Consider the following 14,384-nt stretch of genomic DNA (forward strand, 5'->3'; position numbering starts at 1 on the left):
TCAGCCTCTGTGGGAGTGTCATCCTCAGACTCTTATTTTCGTGTCCCTGCATCTCCTTCTATCTCTCCGCTCCAAGTCTCTCTTTTCCGGGCTTGTCTCTCTTCTGATTCGTCTCTGTCTCCCAGCCTGTCTCAATCTCTGTCTCCCTTCCCCCTCTCCTTTCTCCCCCAACCCCTGCTCTAAATGGGTCTATTTAAAACACCCGACGCTGCCAAGTCAGAAAAGCGTCTCCTGATAAAGCGCATTAGGCGGAGGGAGGGAGGAGGAGGGGGAGGGAGGCGGCGGGCGGATGGATTGATCCAAGCCCGTAACCCCATTAATCAGGCATCGTGGATCCCCCTCCCTCCTCCAGCTTCGGCCCCTTCAGGGCTAAAAGCCCCTTAAATATTTATCACCCCTCCCCCATGGGGGCGAGGGGAGAGCTGTGTGGCCCTCTGTGTGAGCATCCCCAGCCTCCTGGTCTCCCCCCCCCATCCCGTGTGTGTGTGTGTGTGTGTGTGTATACACACGTGTGCATGTGCTCCTGTGTGCATGCATGGATGTGCACACACCTGACAAGCCCAGGGCCCAACTGCCATCTTGCTCCCCCCAAACCATTGGAATGGCCTGCTCCCCTGAGCAGCCTCTGGGGTACCTTAGGTGTCTGGCCTGGCTTCTGCCCCTCCTGAAGGGTTGGGCATGCAGTCCACTGGGGGTCCTCGTGCCCCTCAAAGTGCAGGACTGGAGGACTGGCTGGCATTGAACTGTCATCCTCAGGAGGGAGAGAGGTGAGCTGTGACTCAATGTCCAGATTCCCCCAAATTTCCAACGCAGGTCACTCGGGGAGTAGAGTTGGGGATTCCAGCTTCTAGAGTGCACAAGGTCCCTAGGAGGCTGCTGAAAGTTCCCCCTTTCTCCTCGGAGGGCAGAAGTAGACCTGGGGTGGAATGGGGGCTTCCCCTGACCTCAGACGGGCAGGAAGGCAAGCTGGACCGGGGGGGGGTGCTCCCCATCACCCCTAGAGATTAGACTGTCTGGGGGTGATGTGAGACGGAGAGCCTTCGCTGCAGAGGTAAGCCCTGAGTTAGACCGGCCGGGGTTGGTCCCAGTTGGCCTGAGAAGATGGCCCCGGGCGGGGGAGGGGAGGCCGCGCCAGCCCCCAGGGGTGAGGAGGGGCGGGGGTGGTGGTGGGCCGGAGCCGGGAGGGTCCCTTCCCCCTCCCCTCCCCCTGCCTCGAGTGCCACATCTCCTCCTGACTCAGACAATTAGATTCAAAGGATGACCTCACTGCCTGCCGTCCCTCACTCGCTCCCTCCGCTCGCTCGCCCGCCGCGCGCTCCTTCCTCCCCGCCTCCCGGGCCGCTCGCCGCCCAGCTCGTTCGCAGCGTCTCGGCCCCCCGCCCGCCGGGGCTCTCGGGGGTGGGGGGACACGCCGGCTCCCCGGGCCGCCCGGGCCCCAGCCCCGAAGCCCCGGGGGGCCCGATGCCCGCGGGCGGACGGGCGGACCCACGGAGCGGCGGAGGCACCGACGGGGCGCCTGCGCGGGGACCCAGGTCAGTGGCCGCGCGGCCGCGGGGCCGGAGAACTTGTCACCCCCGCCCGCGCCGCCCGCCGGCCCGCCCGCCCCGGCGCTTCCCGCTCCTTTCTCGGCCCCCGCCCCCCGCGGCGGCTCGGCGCTCCCCCTGCCAAGCTGTCTCTCTCCTCTTCTTTTTCTCTCCCCCCAGCAGCCCCCCTCTGCCTCTGCAGCCGGTGGGAGGGACTGGGACTTCCTGAGGTCCCAGGGACGGGCCGGGGCCCACTGGCTGCAGCCGGACCAGGCCTCCAGCAAGAGGAGGGGGTCTAGCCGTGTCCATTGGCCTGGGGGAGGGGACCGCCACTGGGGTGGGAAGGGGGCTACTGAGAGAGAGGCCCCGGGTGTGGGAGTGACGTCCAGACAGAGGGATGAGCTCCCAATATCTTTCTTTTCCTACATCCTGTGGGCCTCTTGCTTGGCTTCGTTGGTCCCCACCTCTGAGCTAAATCACTTCGGTCCCTGCGGCCTGGTTTCATCTGGCCCTCTCAGCCTGTGTTCTTCGGAGCCTTGTCACCTAGCTTCCCTTAACCCGGCTGCCTGAATTCTTTTGTCACTTTCCCTAAGTCCCCGTCACCTGGCTTCCTGGGCTTTGCCTTGCTTGGTGTCCTTAGGCTCTGCCGCCGGTGTTCCCTCCCAGGCCTGGTCCGTGGAGTCCAGGCAGGCTCGCTTTAGGATGGGGCATCAGGGCTCACACTACACCTGGAGCAGCAAGTGGTGAGGATGTCAACAGCACTGACGGTTGTTCCCAGGTTGGGGCCTGGCCAGCCCAGCCCGGATTCCTTTCTGCCTGGACAGCGACACAGACACAGCGTCTTCTCTTGTGATGGGGCGGGTGGGGGGGGGGGGGATGCAGGGTCCAAGGACGACGCTTTAGGATTCTTGTCCTGGTGGTTTGTTAGGGCAGTGCTGGCTTGGCCAGGGCTGTCCCCATTTCTCTTCGGGTCTGACAGTGATGACAGGGCCTTGGCAGGGGCTGGGGCTTAAGGTCAAGGTCTCATCTCCTTCCCCTTCCCCCACTTCCTGCAGCCAGGCCTGACATTCAGGTGCCCTGTAGACAGCTGTAGGCTCAGAGAGGTTTCCCAGAGGCCTGGGCTCACACAGCAGGTAGCTAGGCTGTGAGCTGCTGCTGCTCCTCTACTTGGAGAAGTGGTGAGGAGGGGAGGCGGGAGGGCCCTGGGGAGCAGGCTGGCTTCTGGGGCTTGCTGGCTCCTGCTGCCACCATGCCACCGTCTCTTCGCCTGGGGGCTTCCTCACTGCTCCACTCTGGCCGGGATCTCTCCTCTTTCCTGAATGCTGGTGAAAGCAGGGTGAGGAGAGAAAGGAGCCAAGTAGGGAATAGTGTTCTGTTTCCTCGATTTTTATAAACTTTCCCCTTCTGTGTTAGGCCACCCTGAGCTTTATCCTCCCTTCCCCTACGCATGGGCCTGGCAACCCAAGGTCCCAGCAGGGAGTAACTGTTCTGGGTGTGTATGTGTGCGTTTCCCATGCCGGGTGTAGAGGTGTGAGGGCTGAGGGTGATGGGGGTGGGGGCGGTGGACTCTGAGTTTCTGGAGGTGCTACAGTATCTGTGTGCAAGGGTGACTGTTCTGAGTGTGTGCTGGCATCCATATGTGAGGCCAGAACTGTTTTGATTGAGCATGTGTGTGAGAGTCTGTGTGTGTGACTGTGACTGTGATTCTTGTGTGCATGCACACCAGCGTGTGTGAGGATGTGGTAGTGGGTGTCCACGTGGGAGGCCGTGATGAGTGGCGGTAATGGGAGAATATGATGCCAGTGTCTGCGAGAGGGGTGCCTGGATGTGTCTGTGAAGCTCTAGCTGTGTGGTGGAGATGGGGGGCTTTGGGGAGCTCTACGATGGTAGTGAGAGCCTGAGTGTGCATTCTGTCTTGGGGTGAAGTGAGCACCGGGTGTTGTGTGCCCCTGAATCGCGGGTGTGTGTGTGTGTGTGTGTGAGCGTGTGTGTGTGTGTGAGCATGTGTGCGCGCATACTCATGCCTGTGTTTACCCATCAGGAACAGATTGCTCTGGCTTCCCCACTGTGCGGAGGGGAGGAAGGGGGAGGAAGGATGGCTTGCTTTTGCCCAGCAGACCAGAAGCTTCCTCAGAAGTAGTGTGTGCAGTGTGCGTGCGTGGAGGGGGGTCGAGAACAGCACACGTGAAGACAGTCGAAGTTTCTGTTCCCCCCACTCAACTCTGACTCTGTCCGAAAGACCATCTTCGGTTCTTTCTGTTACACATCGACGCTTCACACACACTGCCCACCGCCCCCCCTTGTGTGTGTGTGTGTGTGTGCATGCGCATGCACCCACATATACACAAGCTTGCGAGCATCAACCTCTGTGCATGTATTCGAGGTTGTGTCTGCACCGTAGTGGTGATGGGGCCCTGCGTGGGGGGTGGTGGGAGAGGCTGAGGCAAAGAGGTCTTTGTCCCAGCCCCCAAGCCTGGAGAGCGATTGTGTCCATCCTTCTGTCTCCGCCGAGGGCTCTGCAGTCTCCTTCCTGCCTCCTTTGCTGTGAGTCTGCTGCGAGCCCCCTCCCCTGTCAGCTGAGGGAAGTCTTGGTCAGCCCCGATGACCTGCCCATCCCCCGCCTTCCATGGAGGCCTTCCAGCTGTCTATAACCTCCTGCAGCGTCTGTTCCTCCATGAGGAGCCGCCTGGCTCCCCCTAGACCTAACCTGACTGGTGTGTGGCCCTCTTCTGCATGGAGGGATCCTCCTGATTCTCCTAGAAGCCAGGAGGGACTCTGGACTGGGGCTGGGGGAGAGGAGTTAGTGCTTGCGTCTCGGATGCTGTGAAGCTGTCCAGAGCCCATGTGCCCACAGGGAGGATATGAACTTCTCTGTCCCTTCCTGCTCCCCATTGGAGAGGCAGAGGATTGGGTCAGATGACTTTTCAGGGAGCAAGCCTGGACCTTTCTAGAGGACTGTTCTCGTCCAGGCCCGCATACACGAGTGTGGACGAGCCAGCGCCCAGGTCGCCGGGCAGCACACAGGGCTCGAGTGGGGCTCCACGTGTGGGCCTGGCTGGTGCAATGAGGACGGGTATCTCCCTTGGACACCTCCCAGTGGCCCAGCCAGGCCCGGCATGGGAAGCGCGCAACACGCCAGCACACATGTGCAGCAGGGCACGCACATGCTGATCTCAGGGTCCCCACGGTGCAAGAGGTTGGGGGGGTGGGGGGCGTGAGCACTCAAGAGCCCAAGCCGCTGCCAAAATCCATTGGAATCTTGTCCCCCCCAGGCCCCCATCTCCGGCTGTGGAGGTCACAATAGCAGGTGCGGATACCCACCCCCCCACACACAATTCACTCACGTTGGGCCGCCTCCTTTTCCACAACCTGAGCCAGAGAGCAGAGCTGGGGGACTGCTCCCCACCCCCTGCCTCCCTCCTGGCCCCCCTCCCTCTGGTGCTTGGCTTCACCCTGCCCCCTTCCATGGGGGAGGAGTGGGGCTATGTTTGGGCAGTGTCCTTCCCCCAGAGCATGGGGGGGCTTGCCCCTGGAGTATGTGGGGATGGGGTAGCATCGGAGGAGGAGATAAGGCTTGAACCCAGGCACAGCTTCTGGGTCCTGCGCCCCTTCAGGTGGGGGGGGGGGGGCGCTGAGAGGAGGGCCGGGTCTGGAGTCGAAGAGAAAGAAAGAGACCAGAGACTCAGCCACAGGGAGAGACGCCATGGGGAGTGGGAGCCTGCCCCATGGCCAGCCGGCCCCAGCCCAGGAGCTGGCCCCTGACCTGGGCCCGCCCCCTCCCCCGTGGGGGGCCTGCCGGGCCAGCTGCCAGGGGCCAGGCCTCCCTCCTTGGCCTCCCCCCACCCCCAGCCCCTGCCCCCGCCCTCACCGCCCACGCTGTCCAGGCTGCCTCGGCCTGGTGGGATCTGGGGGCCTTCTGGCCTCAGCCCCTCCTCCCGCTCCTGGAGCTTCCCGCCCGCCCAGACTGTCTCTCCCAGGCTCCCGCTCGGCCAGCCAGCCGGGGCTGAGTCTCCCTACCCACCATGGCCTTGTCCCTGCCTCTGCCCCTGCTCTGCCCCTCGTTTTCTCTCTCCGTCCCCAAGAGTACGTGCCTCTCTTCCTCTCTTCACCCTAATTCCTCTGCAGGTCTGAGGCCCGTAGAGTTCCCCAGGCCTTCGAATCCGCGGGTCCTTTTGTCCCGGTTCTTGCCTCATTCCCAGGATGTGTCCCATAGGGTCATTGCAGGGCGAGGAGAAGGTGATGAGGCCCCAAGACAGAGAGTGCCTTTCCCCTTTCCTGGAGGATCCCAGAGTCTGGGGTTGCTGAAGGGGACTGGAAGCCATGGAGATGTCCCCATGCCCCCCGCTGTAGGCCAGATGCTCTCCATCAGAGAAACACTCCTGACCTCACCCCAGCCCCAGGCCAGTGGGGTGGGGTCCAGGCCAGTGACCTTCACTGGGTCTCAGTTTCTCAAAGGCACCACGTGGGCCCTCGCTATTCATTCATTTTCCAAGCCAGACTGAGCCCACCTGACCCTCAGCACACCCACACCAACCAACACCCTGAAGCCTAAAGCTCTGAACACACTATTGCACATCAGCACACACTCAGCCAGAGCTGGGCTCCAGGCAGTGGTGCTCAGAGCTCCCATCCTCACCCAGGATGTGGCAGGGATTCCTCAGGGTTGGGTTGATTAACTTAACCTGCCTTGTTTCTGCAGGATGAATAGGGCCTTTCCCAAACTTCACACTTCCCTTTCTTAGGTTTTGCCTTCGGCTGGGCAGGGGGTGAGGGTCGGGGTGCAGGGTACCTGGGACCTTGCTGGGACTGGCGAGAGGGGTCTTGGGCCCTGGATCCTAAGCCAGAAACTTGGTAGTTGAGATCCCTGATCCGGAGCCTGTCACTCTGTCAGTGTTATGGCTGGAGACTGTCAGCCTCCATGGTGTCAACATTTCTGCGGGCTGGTGTTACTCTCTGTGACTGTCCATCTCACTGAGTCTGTCAGCCTCCCTGTATCACTGTGGATGTCACCGTCACTGTCAGCCTGAGTGACTGGCGGTCTCATTGCATCTTTGAAACCAAGGTGACTGTCACCGTGACTGTGTCAGTGTCTGCAGGGGTCATTGCCCTGTTTGTTGGCGTCATTGTGTGTGACTGTGACTCGATGCATCATCACCCCTCTAGCGACGACTGTCAGTACCCCGTAGGCATTGGCACCTGTGCGCCTGTGTCGTTTTTAGTGAATGTTGTTCTTACTGTGTAGTGGTGTCCTTCTGTCGTTGTGGGACATGACGATAAGTTGGGCGCTAGGATGGTCTCTTGATGTGTCACCTATGTGTGTGTATGTGGCGACACTGGGCTTCTGTGTCGGGAGAGGTGCTGGGCTTCTGCTCACAAGGGGTTTGGGCTGCTGGGTACTTGTTAGTGGGGTGTCTTCTGCTCTCTGCTCACTGCTGGGTCTGGGGCTGGAGGCCAGGCTGGCCCTCTGGAAGGGTCTATGGAGCCTGGGCCAGTTCGCATAGCCCTCATCTGGGGCTTTACAGGATTTCTGCTCTAGATCTATCCCAGAGCCGTGGGTGTGGACTTGGAAAATTCCTGGGAAAGATGCTCTTTGCCCTGGGATGGGTGGCCTGAGGTGAGCTGGGGCAGGGCAGAGGTGTAGCCTGGATGTCTCTGGCCTCAGCTTCCCTACCTGGGAATGGGTCCAGCTGGGGCTTGGAGGGAAGAGGGAAGTGAAAGTGGCCTGGGACTTCCTGGACCTGTAGGTGGCGTGGGGTTTCCATCCACTGTTATCCCCTAGGGGCTAGACTCTTGGCTTTAGAAGCCCCCCAGCCCCCTGGTAGCCCTGCTTTTGTCTCAGATCCGTCACCACGGCTGAGCTGACAGCATCCTCCCCTTACACTGCAGGAGCTGAGTGGGCTTAGAGATGCTGTCAGTGGGCACAGAGACCCTGCTTGTGTCTCGTTTCTGTCGCTCTCTCCAGGTTGTGTCTCTCCCGCTGCCCTTGAATCTCTGCTCGTATCCTGTGCTCCCCGGGTCTTCCTGTGTCTCTTCTTCTGTTTCTCCCTGTGTTGGTCTTTTCCTGCCCCTCAGGGACTCAGCTCACAGCTTTCCCTCTCTCCCTGCCTCTCCGTTCCCCTCTCCCCGGGTGTCTCCCTTTTCTGGGTGCCCCCAACCGTGCAGCATCTGCTTGGTACCCCATCCCCCAGCCTCTGCAGCGCTCTCAGCAGCGCCCGGCTCCCATAGCTGCAGCCTCTTTGGCCCAGGGCCCGGCCCTTACAGTAACTCATCGGGCTGATGGAGGCGACTTTGATGAAGAAGCCACCCCTCCCCCTGTGGGGACCCGAATGTGTGTGTGTGTATTTGCTTGTATGCATTACACTCGTGCCAGGCCTTCTCCTCACCCCCACGCCCCTCCCAGCTGGGACCAGGAAGGAGCTAGGAGGAGAGGACCACCCTGGCTCTCTGCTCCCATCCTGTCATCCACCCTCTGTCCCGTCTGTCTGCCCCTCTGCCTCCCAGGCCCTGGGTGCTCTCCGGTGTCCTGGGCAGCAGGTTCGCCCTGAGGTGGAGTCTCTTGCTGGCTGTGAGGAGAAAAGCGGATGGTGGAGATTGCAGGGGAGGGTCCGAGGGCTCCCTGCGAGGGTTGAAGGCGGAGGGAAGCTGTGGGGGGCCAGGGGGAACCAGGTGGGCTTCCAGCCTCTTATCTGTTTCTCTCACACCGGCTCTGAATTTAGAGCTGGCTCATCCTGGGTTCCTTTCTTGGCCCCAGCACTTGCTGACTGTGTCCTTGGCCATTGTCTTCACCTCCTAAGCCTGAGGAGTAGCTGGAGCGGGGGGCGTGGCTGAGGGTCAGGAGCCAGGCCAAGTGGTAGCAAAGGCCTCAGGAGTCGCAGATGTGGGAGGGGTTGCCGAGGCCAGTCGGGGCCTAGAGAGGCGAGCGGTGCCCGGGAGGGGTAGCTGGGGCTCCAGCGGCCGCAGCTGGAGGAGGTGCAGAGGGCAAGGCTGGCCTGGGGAGGGGCGAGGGCAGCCATGGGCAGGCAGGAGCCCTTCCCGCGAAGGAGCCCCCAGAAGTCAGGTTCTCCCCACTCCCCCACCCCCACTCAGCTCCAGGCTGACACCCACACTCGTCTCCTCCGCTCTAGCCCTCTCTGCAGCGTCTCTGGCTGTTTCTCTGGCAGCGTTTCTGACGGTGTCTCTGGCAGTGTGTCCGACTGTGTGTCTGAGTGTCCCTGGCAGGGTTCTGAGTGCCGTGGATACTTCCTGACTGAGCATCTGGCCGCGTCTCTGGCCCTCGCTCCGGCTGTTTTTCTGGGTGTACGCCTGTTTGCGTCTATCAGTCTCTCTGGTATTTCTCTGCCTGTGTGTCAGGCAGTTTCTCTGGCAGGGTTTCTGACACTGTCCCGGGCCTGCGTCACTGATGGCTTCTCTGATATATCTGCCTGCATCTGGCTGAGTCTGGTACCGTGTTTCTGGTGGGTCCTTGATTGTGTGTTGGCTGTTCTCTGGCCATGTCTCTGGCTGGTTATCTGGTTGACCTACCTGTTTGTCTGGCTTGTGCCCCACACAAGCCTCCAGCCTGGGTGTAGGCTCTTTCTCTGGGGCTCTGTCTCTTGTTGGGGGCAGAGTCTTTGCTGTGTGTCTGACTGTACCTCTGGTGGTGGCCCTGGTTGAGTGTCTGGGAGTGGTCTGTCTCTGTATCTCTGCTTCTGTCTTGTTGACAGAACTTTGTCTCTCTTCAAGACTGGAGCGAGCGAGATTTGGAACCTCTTGGGCAGGAAGTAGTTGTTTCCCTCTCCTTAGGTATAGGTGTGTGCTGGGGTGGAGCAGTGTTAGGGCAGCTGGACCCATCCTAGAAGCAGGACAACACACTGCAGGGCCACTGGATCCATCCTGGCTTCTGGAAACACATCCTGACCATGCTGTGTGTACCCACGCGGGAGTGTGCAGACCCTGACGTACATCTGCTGGACTGGGGCTCTCAGGCTCCTGGGCTGAAGGGGGATAGGCTGGGGTCCCTGACTGGGATGTATATCTGAAAATCCTTCATCCTTCTCATGATCACTAGTGTTCACTAAAGCAGAAACCACATCTGACCTGCTCACAATGTCCCACTGCCCTGATACCCTGCTGCTCTGAACTTCCCAGAGCCCTGCCGGGCAAGGCTCACCTAGGGATCGGGGGCGGGCAGGTAGGGGTAACGTGGTAGGGCAGATCCAAGGGGCTCTCTCCCCAGGAGCATGTCAGGGGCCTTCCGTTCAAGGCAGTTTGGAGATGTATAGACCTCCAATCAAGTTAAAGCATTACCCTTTCAGTTTGCAGTGTTTATAGCTAATTAGCTAACCTCACCAGTAAAGTTATTTTTTTTCTAGAAAAATGGCCCTAGCATTACCAGTGTTTTATAACTCATCTGCGGTTGACTACATCCTGCAGCCAGCCTCCTTATCGAACAACAAACCACTGTAGGTTGCCTTCTACCATCTCAGCAAACCTTTGCGTACAGATGCCAATAAGGTTATTTTCTGTTGCTTTAAGAGGGTCCTGAGCTCCATTAAGAAGGGCGCTTGGGGTCAAGGTGCCCTGGCCCTAGGGCTGGGATTTCCCAGTCTTCCCTGAGAATAGGGTGGCGGGGGGGCCTCCCCAGGCGGCTGCTACCTGGGCTGATGCTGCCCCTTTCCCCGCCGCCCACTTTTTCCCCAACAGATGGCTGCTCCGGTCCCGTGGGCCTGCTGTGCCGTGCTCGCTGCCGCTGCTGCTGTGGTCTACGCCCAGAGACATAGTCCGCAGGGTGAGTGCCAGGTGGGCGGGGGGCTAGAGGGGCTCCCTACTGACTCCCTCCCAGAGCTGAGCAGGACCCTCTCTGGCATAACTGCACGTACCCACCCAAGAGCCACATACTGCCGTGTGCTGGCATCGTCACACATGAACATGAGTCATGTGACTCTAATACATGGGGTGACCCACTGACATTGTCCCGTAAGCACAGCCCCCAGTCACTGCTGGGTGGTTTCATGCTGACGGCATCTCTGGCTGAAGATTATCCGATCCTTTTCCCCCTAGTGTGGATACAGGGTACAGGTGGCTTAGGTGGTAAAGAATCTGCCTTCCATGCAGAGACCCGGGTTCAATCCCTGGGTCAGGAAAAGCCCCTGGAGAAAGGCATGGAAACCCATTCCGGTGTTCTTACCTGGAGAATTCCATGGACGAGAGGAGCCTGGTGGGCTACAGTTCATGGGGTCACAGAGTTGGACACAACTGAGGAACTAGCATTGCGGGCAGCTAGGAGCAGGGCCCCGTACAGTATCTGGTGAAGTGGGGTCCCTTCCGGTTTATGGGGGGTGCAGTGGGAGGCACTGGGAGAGACAGTGGGTAAGAATGCCCCTCGCTTATCCTGGAAGGAACATGGGGACAGGGATGGTAGCCCCAGAACACGCTGAGGGGATGGGCAGGATGACAAGTGGGAGAAGGCTGGCCCACCAGTGAGCTGGGATGGCTGGAGGGGTGGGGGTGCCCAGGCGGGGCCATTGATCGCCTCCTCCCCTTCCCTGACCACTCGTCCAGTGCAAGCTGCATCCTCCTCACAGGGACACAGACACGCAGAGAGCAGAGACTGGGCATGGAGCTACACCCCTCCTGGGAAGGGTGACCACGTGACCCCTAGCCCGTCTGCATTTGAGGCAGCACTTAAGATGGCCACATGAGTCCAAGTTCTGACCTCAAAACTCCTCGAATGAGGTTCCAAGTGTAGGGAGCTCCCCGCTTGGTTGTGTCCTGCCCCCCCACCTCAGCCGGCCCAGGTAGAAGCAGAGAAGGTGGGGCCCAGGCACATAGCAGGCCCGGATGACTGAGCTGCATGACCCTCAAGGCTGTGGGTTCAAAGAGTTCAGTAGGTCAAGGCTCCTGAGGCCTCTTCCTTATGAACCCAATGCTGAGGCCCAGAGAGATCCTGGCCTACCCTGGGGCTGCTCCCCAGTGGGTAGGGACTGAAGGGACCACCAGGCTAGCCCATCGAGCCCCACCTGCAGTCGGCATGCCAGGGGCTCGTGTATTGACCCAACCAGCCCAGGCCCACTGGTGGCCTGGCCCCGGCCCTGTGTGGGGACGTAGGCTGCATCTTTGGGTGTGAGACTGTCCTTGTGCACCAGGCTGTGTTCTTGTGTGGCTGAGACTGTGTGCCTGTCTGAGTGCATTTCTCTGTGTGGTCACATCCTCGTGGGCTGTGCCCTATGTCCTGGGAGCGGTTGTGTCCTTGTGGCTGAGACTTTCCGCCACGCGTGATTGTTTCTGTTTGTGTCTGCTGTGTGTTTCTGTCCCTGTGTGTGAGACCATGTGTCCGTGTGTAACTGAGCCTCTCGCTGACACTTCCATTCCCCTACATATATGTCACCGTCATGTCCCTGCCATGGGACAGTGTCCCAGTGTGGCCTTGACCTGTGGATGGTTGTCCTGTGTGTGCATGTTCTTATGGTGACAGTCCTCATCCTATGTGTGTGGCAACGTGAAGTTGCTTAGAACGCCCTGGGGGGGGACCGTTTCCGGCATGTGGTCCCCATGTGGGCCTGTGTGCACAGGTGTGAGGGAGCCGTCGGCTCTGTCCCTGTGCGTTCCCCGTGTCCATGACCTCATCCTGTCTCTGTCTCTTATCCTGGCTTCTAACAACCTTTTCACAGCTGATTCCTTCGGAGCATTTGTCACTGCGTCAGGGCCAAGAACCCCATCCTCCCCCTGCGGCTTGATTTAATTTCTGAAATGGACAGCACATCAGTAGGGGCACCCATGGGGCGAGGGGCGGGGGGGAGCTGTCCAGAGACAAAGGATTGAATCACGGCCGTCGTTGGAGCTGTGGCGTGGCCGTGCGTGTTGCTGTTGTTGTGTCGTTGTAGCAGCTGTGACGCCGCGACGGCCGTGATGGTCACCACATGTTTTCCCCTGCCTCTGCGCTGTGGCCTGTAGTCATCATCTGTCATTGCATCGTCATGTTCTCACTCCTGCCCTGCCCTTCCATGGTTGGTTTGTCATTGTTGTCAGACTGTGTTTCCATTTCCGTGGTGAGGGGGGGTTGCCCCACTGCCATCACACTGGTTGTGCCTTTGGGCGGCTGTCCTTCTCTCGTGGCTGTTCCTGCCTGCCCCAATAGTAGTGAGCCGAACTGGGGCCACATGAGTGCTGAGCCTCTGTTGGTGGGGGGCCCTTGGGATGGTAATGACCACGCCTCTCTCCCCCCACTCTTCCTGATCCCCCCCGATGGTCAATTTTCAGCCTCCTCCTCAGGCAGCTGGATGCAGAATCTCTGCTGGGGGGTGGGGGGTGGTGTGTGCAGAGAGAGGGGCTTGGCCTGCTTCCTGGAAGCTCCAGGTTTTTGGAAGGGAGGCTGGAGGGGGGCTCGGGGGCTAGGGCTGGTGGACTGGGGGGGTGCTCTATGGCTTGAGCCCTGGACCCTGGGCCTCTGGTCAGAGGGAGGCCCCCAGTCAATCTCTGCTCTAGCCTCACAGCTGCGGCCTCCAAGGTCCCCCCCAGCCGCCGCCCTTCCGCCCGTTCATCCTCTGTTCGGCTGGTCCCGGGCCCCACAGACGAGTGGTCAGGGCTGGCGGGGTTTCCTGCTTCCCTCTCCTTTGACAGGGACAGAGAGGCTCAGAGAGGGGCAGGATAAGGCCCTGCAGACACACAGGGATCCTGGCCTGGGGAGGGCCACAGAGGCAGCAACTGGGGACAGATGTTCCAGCCCAGAGAAAAGCAGGGCTGGGAAGGGGTGTGTGAGGGAGGGGAAGGGGGCCGCTGGCAGCATAGGGGGATCCCTACCTCCTGCGGCCCCAGTGGTGTTAACAAGTCTAATTAAGAGGCCACTGGCCCAACTTAATTGGCTCGTTAACAGGAATTGCCTCTGAAAATCCCCCAACTCAGCGGGGTAGCTCTCTGGAGGGGAGACCAAGGGAGTGTTAACGAGGGATCCCGCAGCCCCCCCCCCCCCCCGCCCCCCTCACTCTGCCCCTCCCACCCTCACTGCACAGAACTGCAGGTCTGGGGAAGCATCTCTCCTTCCAGGCTGGGGGGCGGGACGAGGAGAGCAGGCCCGTGTCTCCGCGTGCCCTGCTGCTCGGCCGTGTCTGGAGGTCGGTGTCCAGGCCTTCCTCTGTCCCACGGCCCCCCTCACCTCGCTCTCCTCGCCACAGTTCCCCCTCTGCCCTTCCACTCCAGTCTCCTGGGCTCTGTCCATCATGCCTGGGCGGCTGAGGCCAGGGCTGGGCTTGCTTTGGGCTCTGACAGGCCCCTCCTGGGGGCAGGAGAGGCATGGTCAGAGCTCCCGCAGTCCCACCCGCACCCCATGCAGTTCCTGCCTCACCATCACGTTGACAGCTGCCAGGATCTCCCTCAGCCTCCTGTGCCCACTCTTGCTCCTGCTGCTGCCCTGGATGGCTGGGGGACAAGGCCTTGTCGGGGGCTCAGAGCTGTCGGGGAGAGGGAGAAAGGCAGGACACAAAGACCAAGATGGGGAGGATGAAGAGAAGGGAAGAGACAGAGGAAGGAGTTCAGGAGGGGGCCCCTTGGCTCAGCTTGGCTGGCTAGCAGATGTCAGTGACTGGGGCTGGGCCTGTTGGTGGCAGGAGGCTGGGGTTATGGGGGTCAGGAAAACTTTCAAAAGGACCTGGTGACTGGAGGTGACCTAGGTCTTCTGTCCCAGCACTCTACACAAACACTCTCTCTCTCATACACGCACACAGGATCGCCCAGTCACACACACAGTCCCCGGACACGCACGCACACGTCCAAGTTTGGAGACACTCACATACTTGTGCCCTTGCACGCCATGAAGGAATTTTGCAGATCCCTTGTCTCCCCGAGACACTCGCACCTGAGCCTCAGGGTGCCTGCTCTCGCTTGAGC

The 14,384-nt window shown here is 60.4% G+C and overlaps 1 protein-coding gene across 4 annotated transcripts in view; it reads left to right on the forward strand.

Annotated features, from left to right (window-relative positions):
- The window catches only part of CNTFR (ciliary neurotrophic factor receptor), a 37,274-nt gene that overhangs the window by 9,652 nt on the left and 13,238 nt on the right, over positions 1–14,384 (forward strand). For 3 of the 4 annotated variants that reach the window (XM_070459595.1, XM_020898334.2, XM_020898335.2), the window contains exon 3: positions 10,206–10,290. In XM_070459595.1, the coding sequence (XP_070315696.1) occupies positions 10,206–10,290 (85 nt within the window). Of the gene's footprint in view, positions 1–1,340; positions 1,533–10,205; positions 10,291–14,384 lie in introns of those variants that run through there. The other variant, XM_070459594.1, reaches the window with a different exon arrangement.

The sequence above is a fragment of the Odocoileus virginianus genome, chromosome 31, assembly GCF_023699985.2.
Source record: "Odocoileus virginianus isolate 20LAN1187 ecotype Illinois chromosome 31, Ovbor_1.2, whole genome shotgun sequence".
Classification (NCBI taxonomy): domain Eukaryota; kingdom Metazoa; phylum Chordata; class Mammalia; order Artiodactyla; family Cervidae; genus Odocoileus; species Odocoileus virginianus.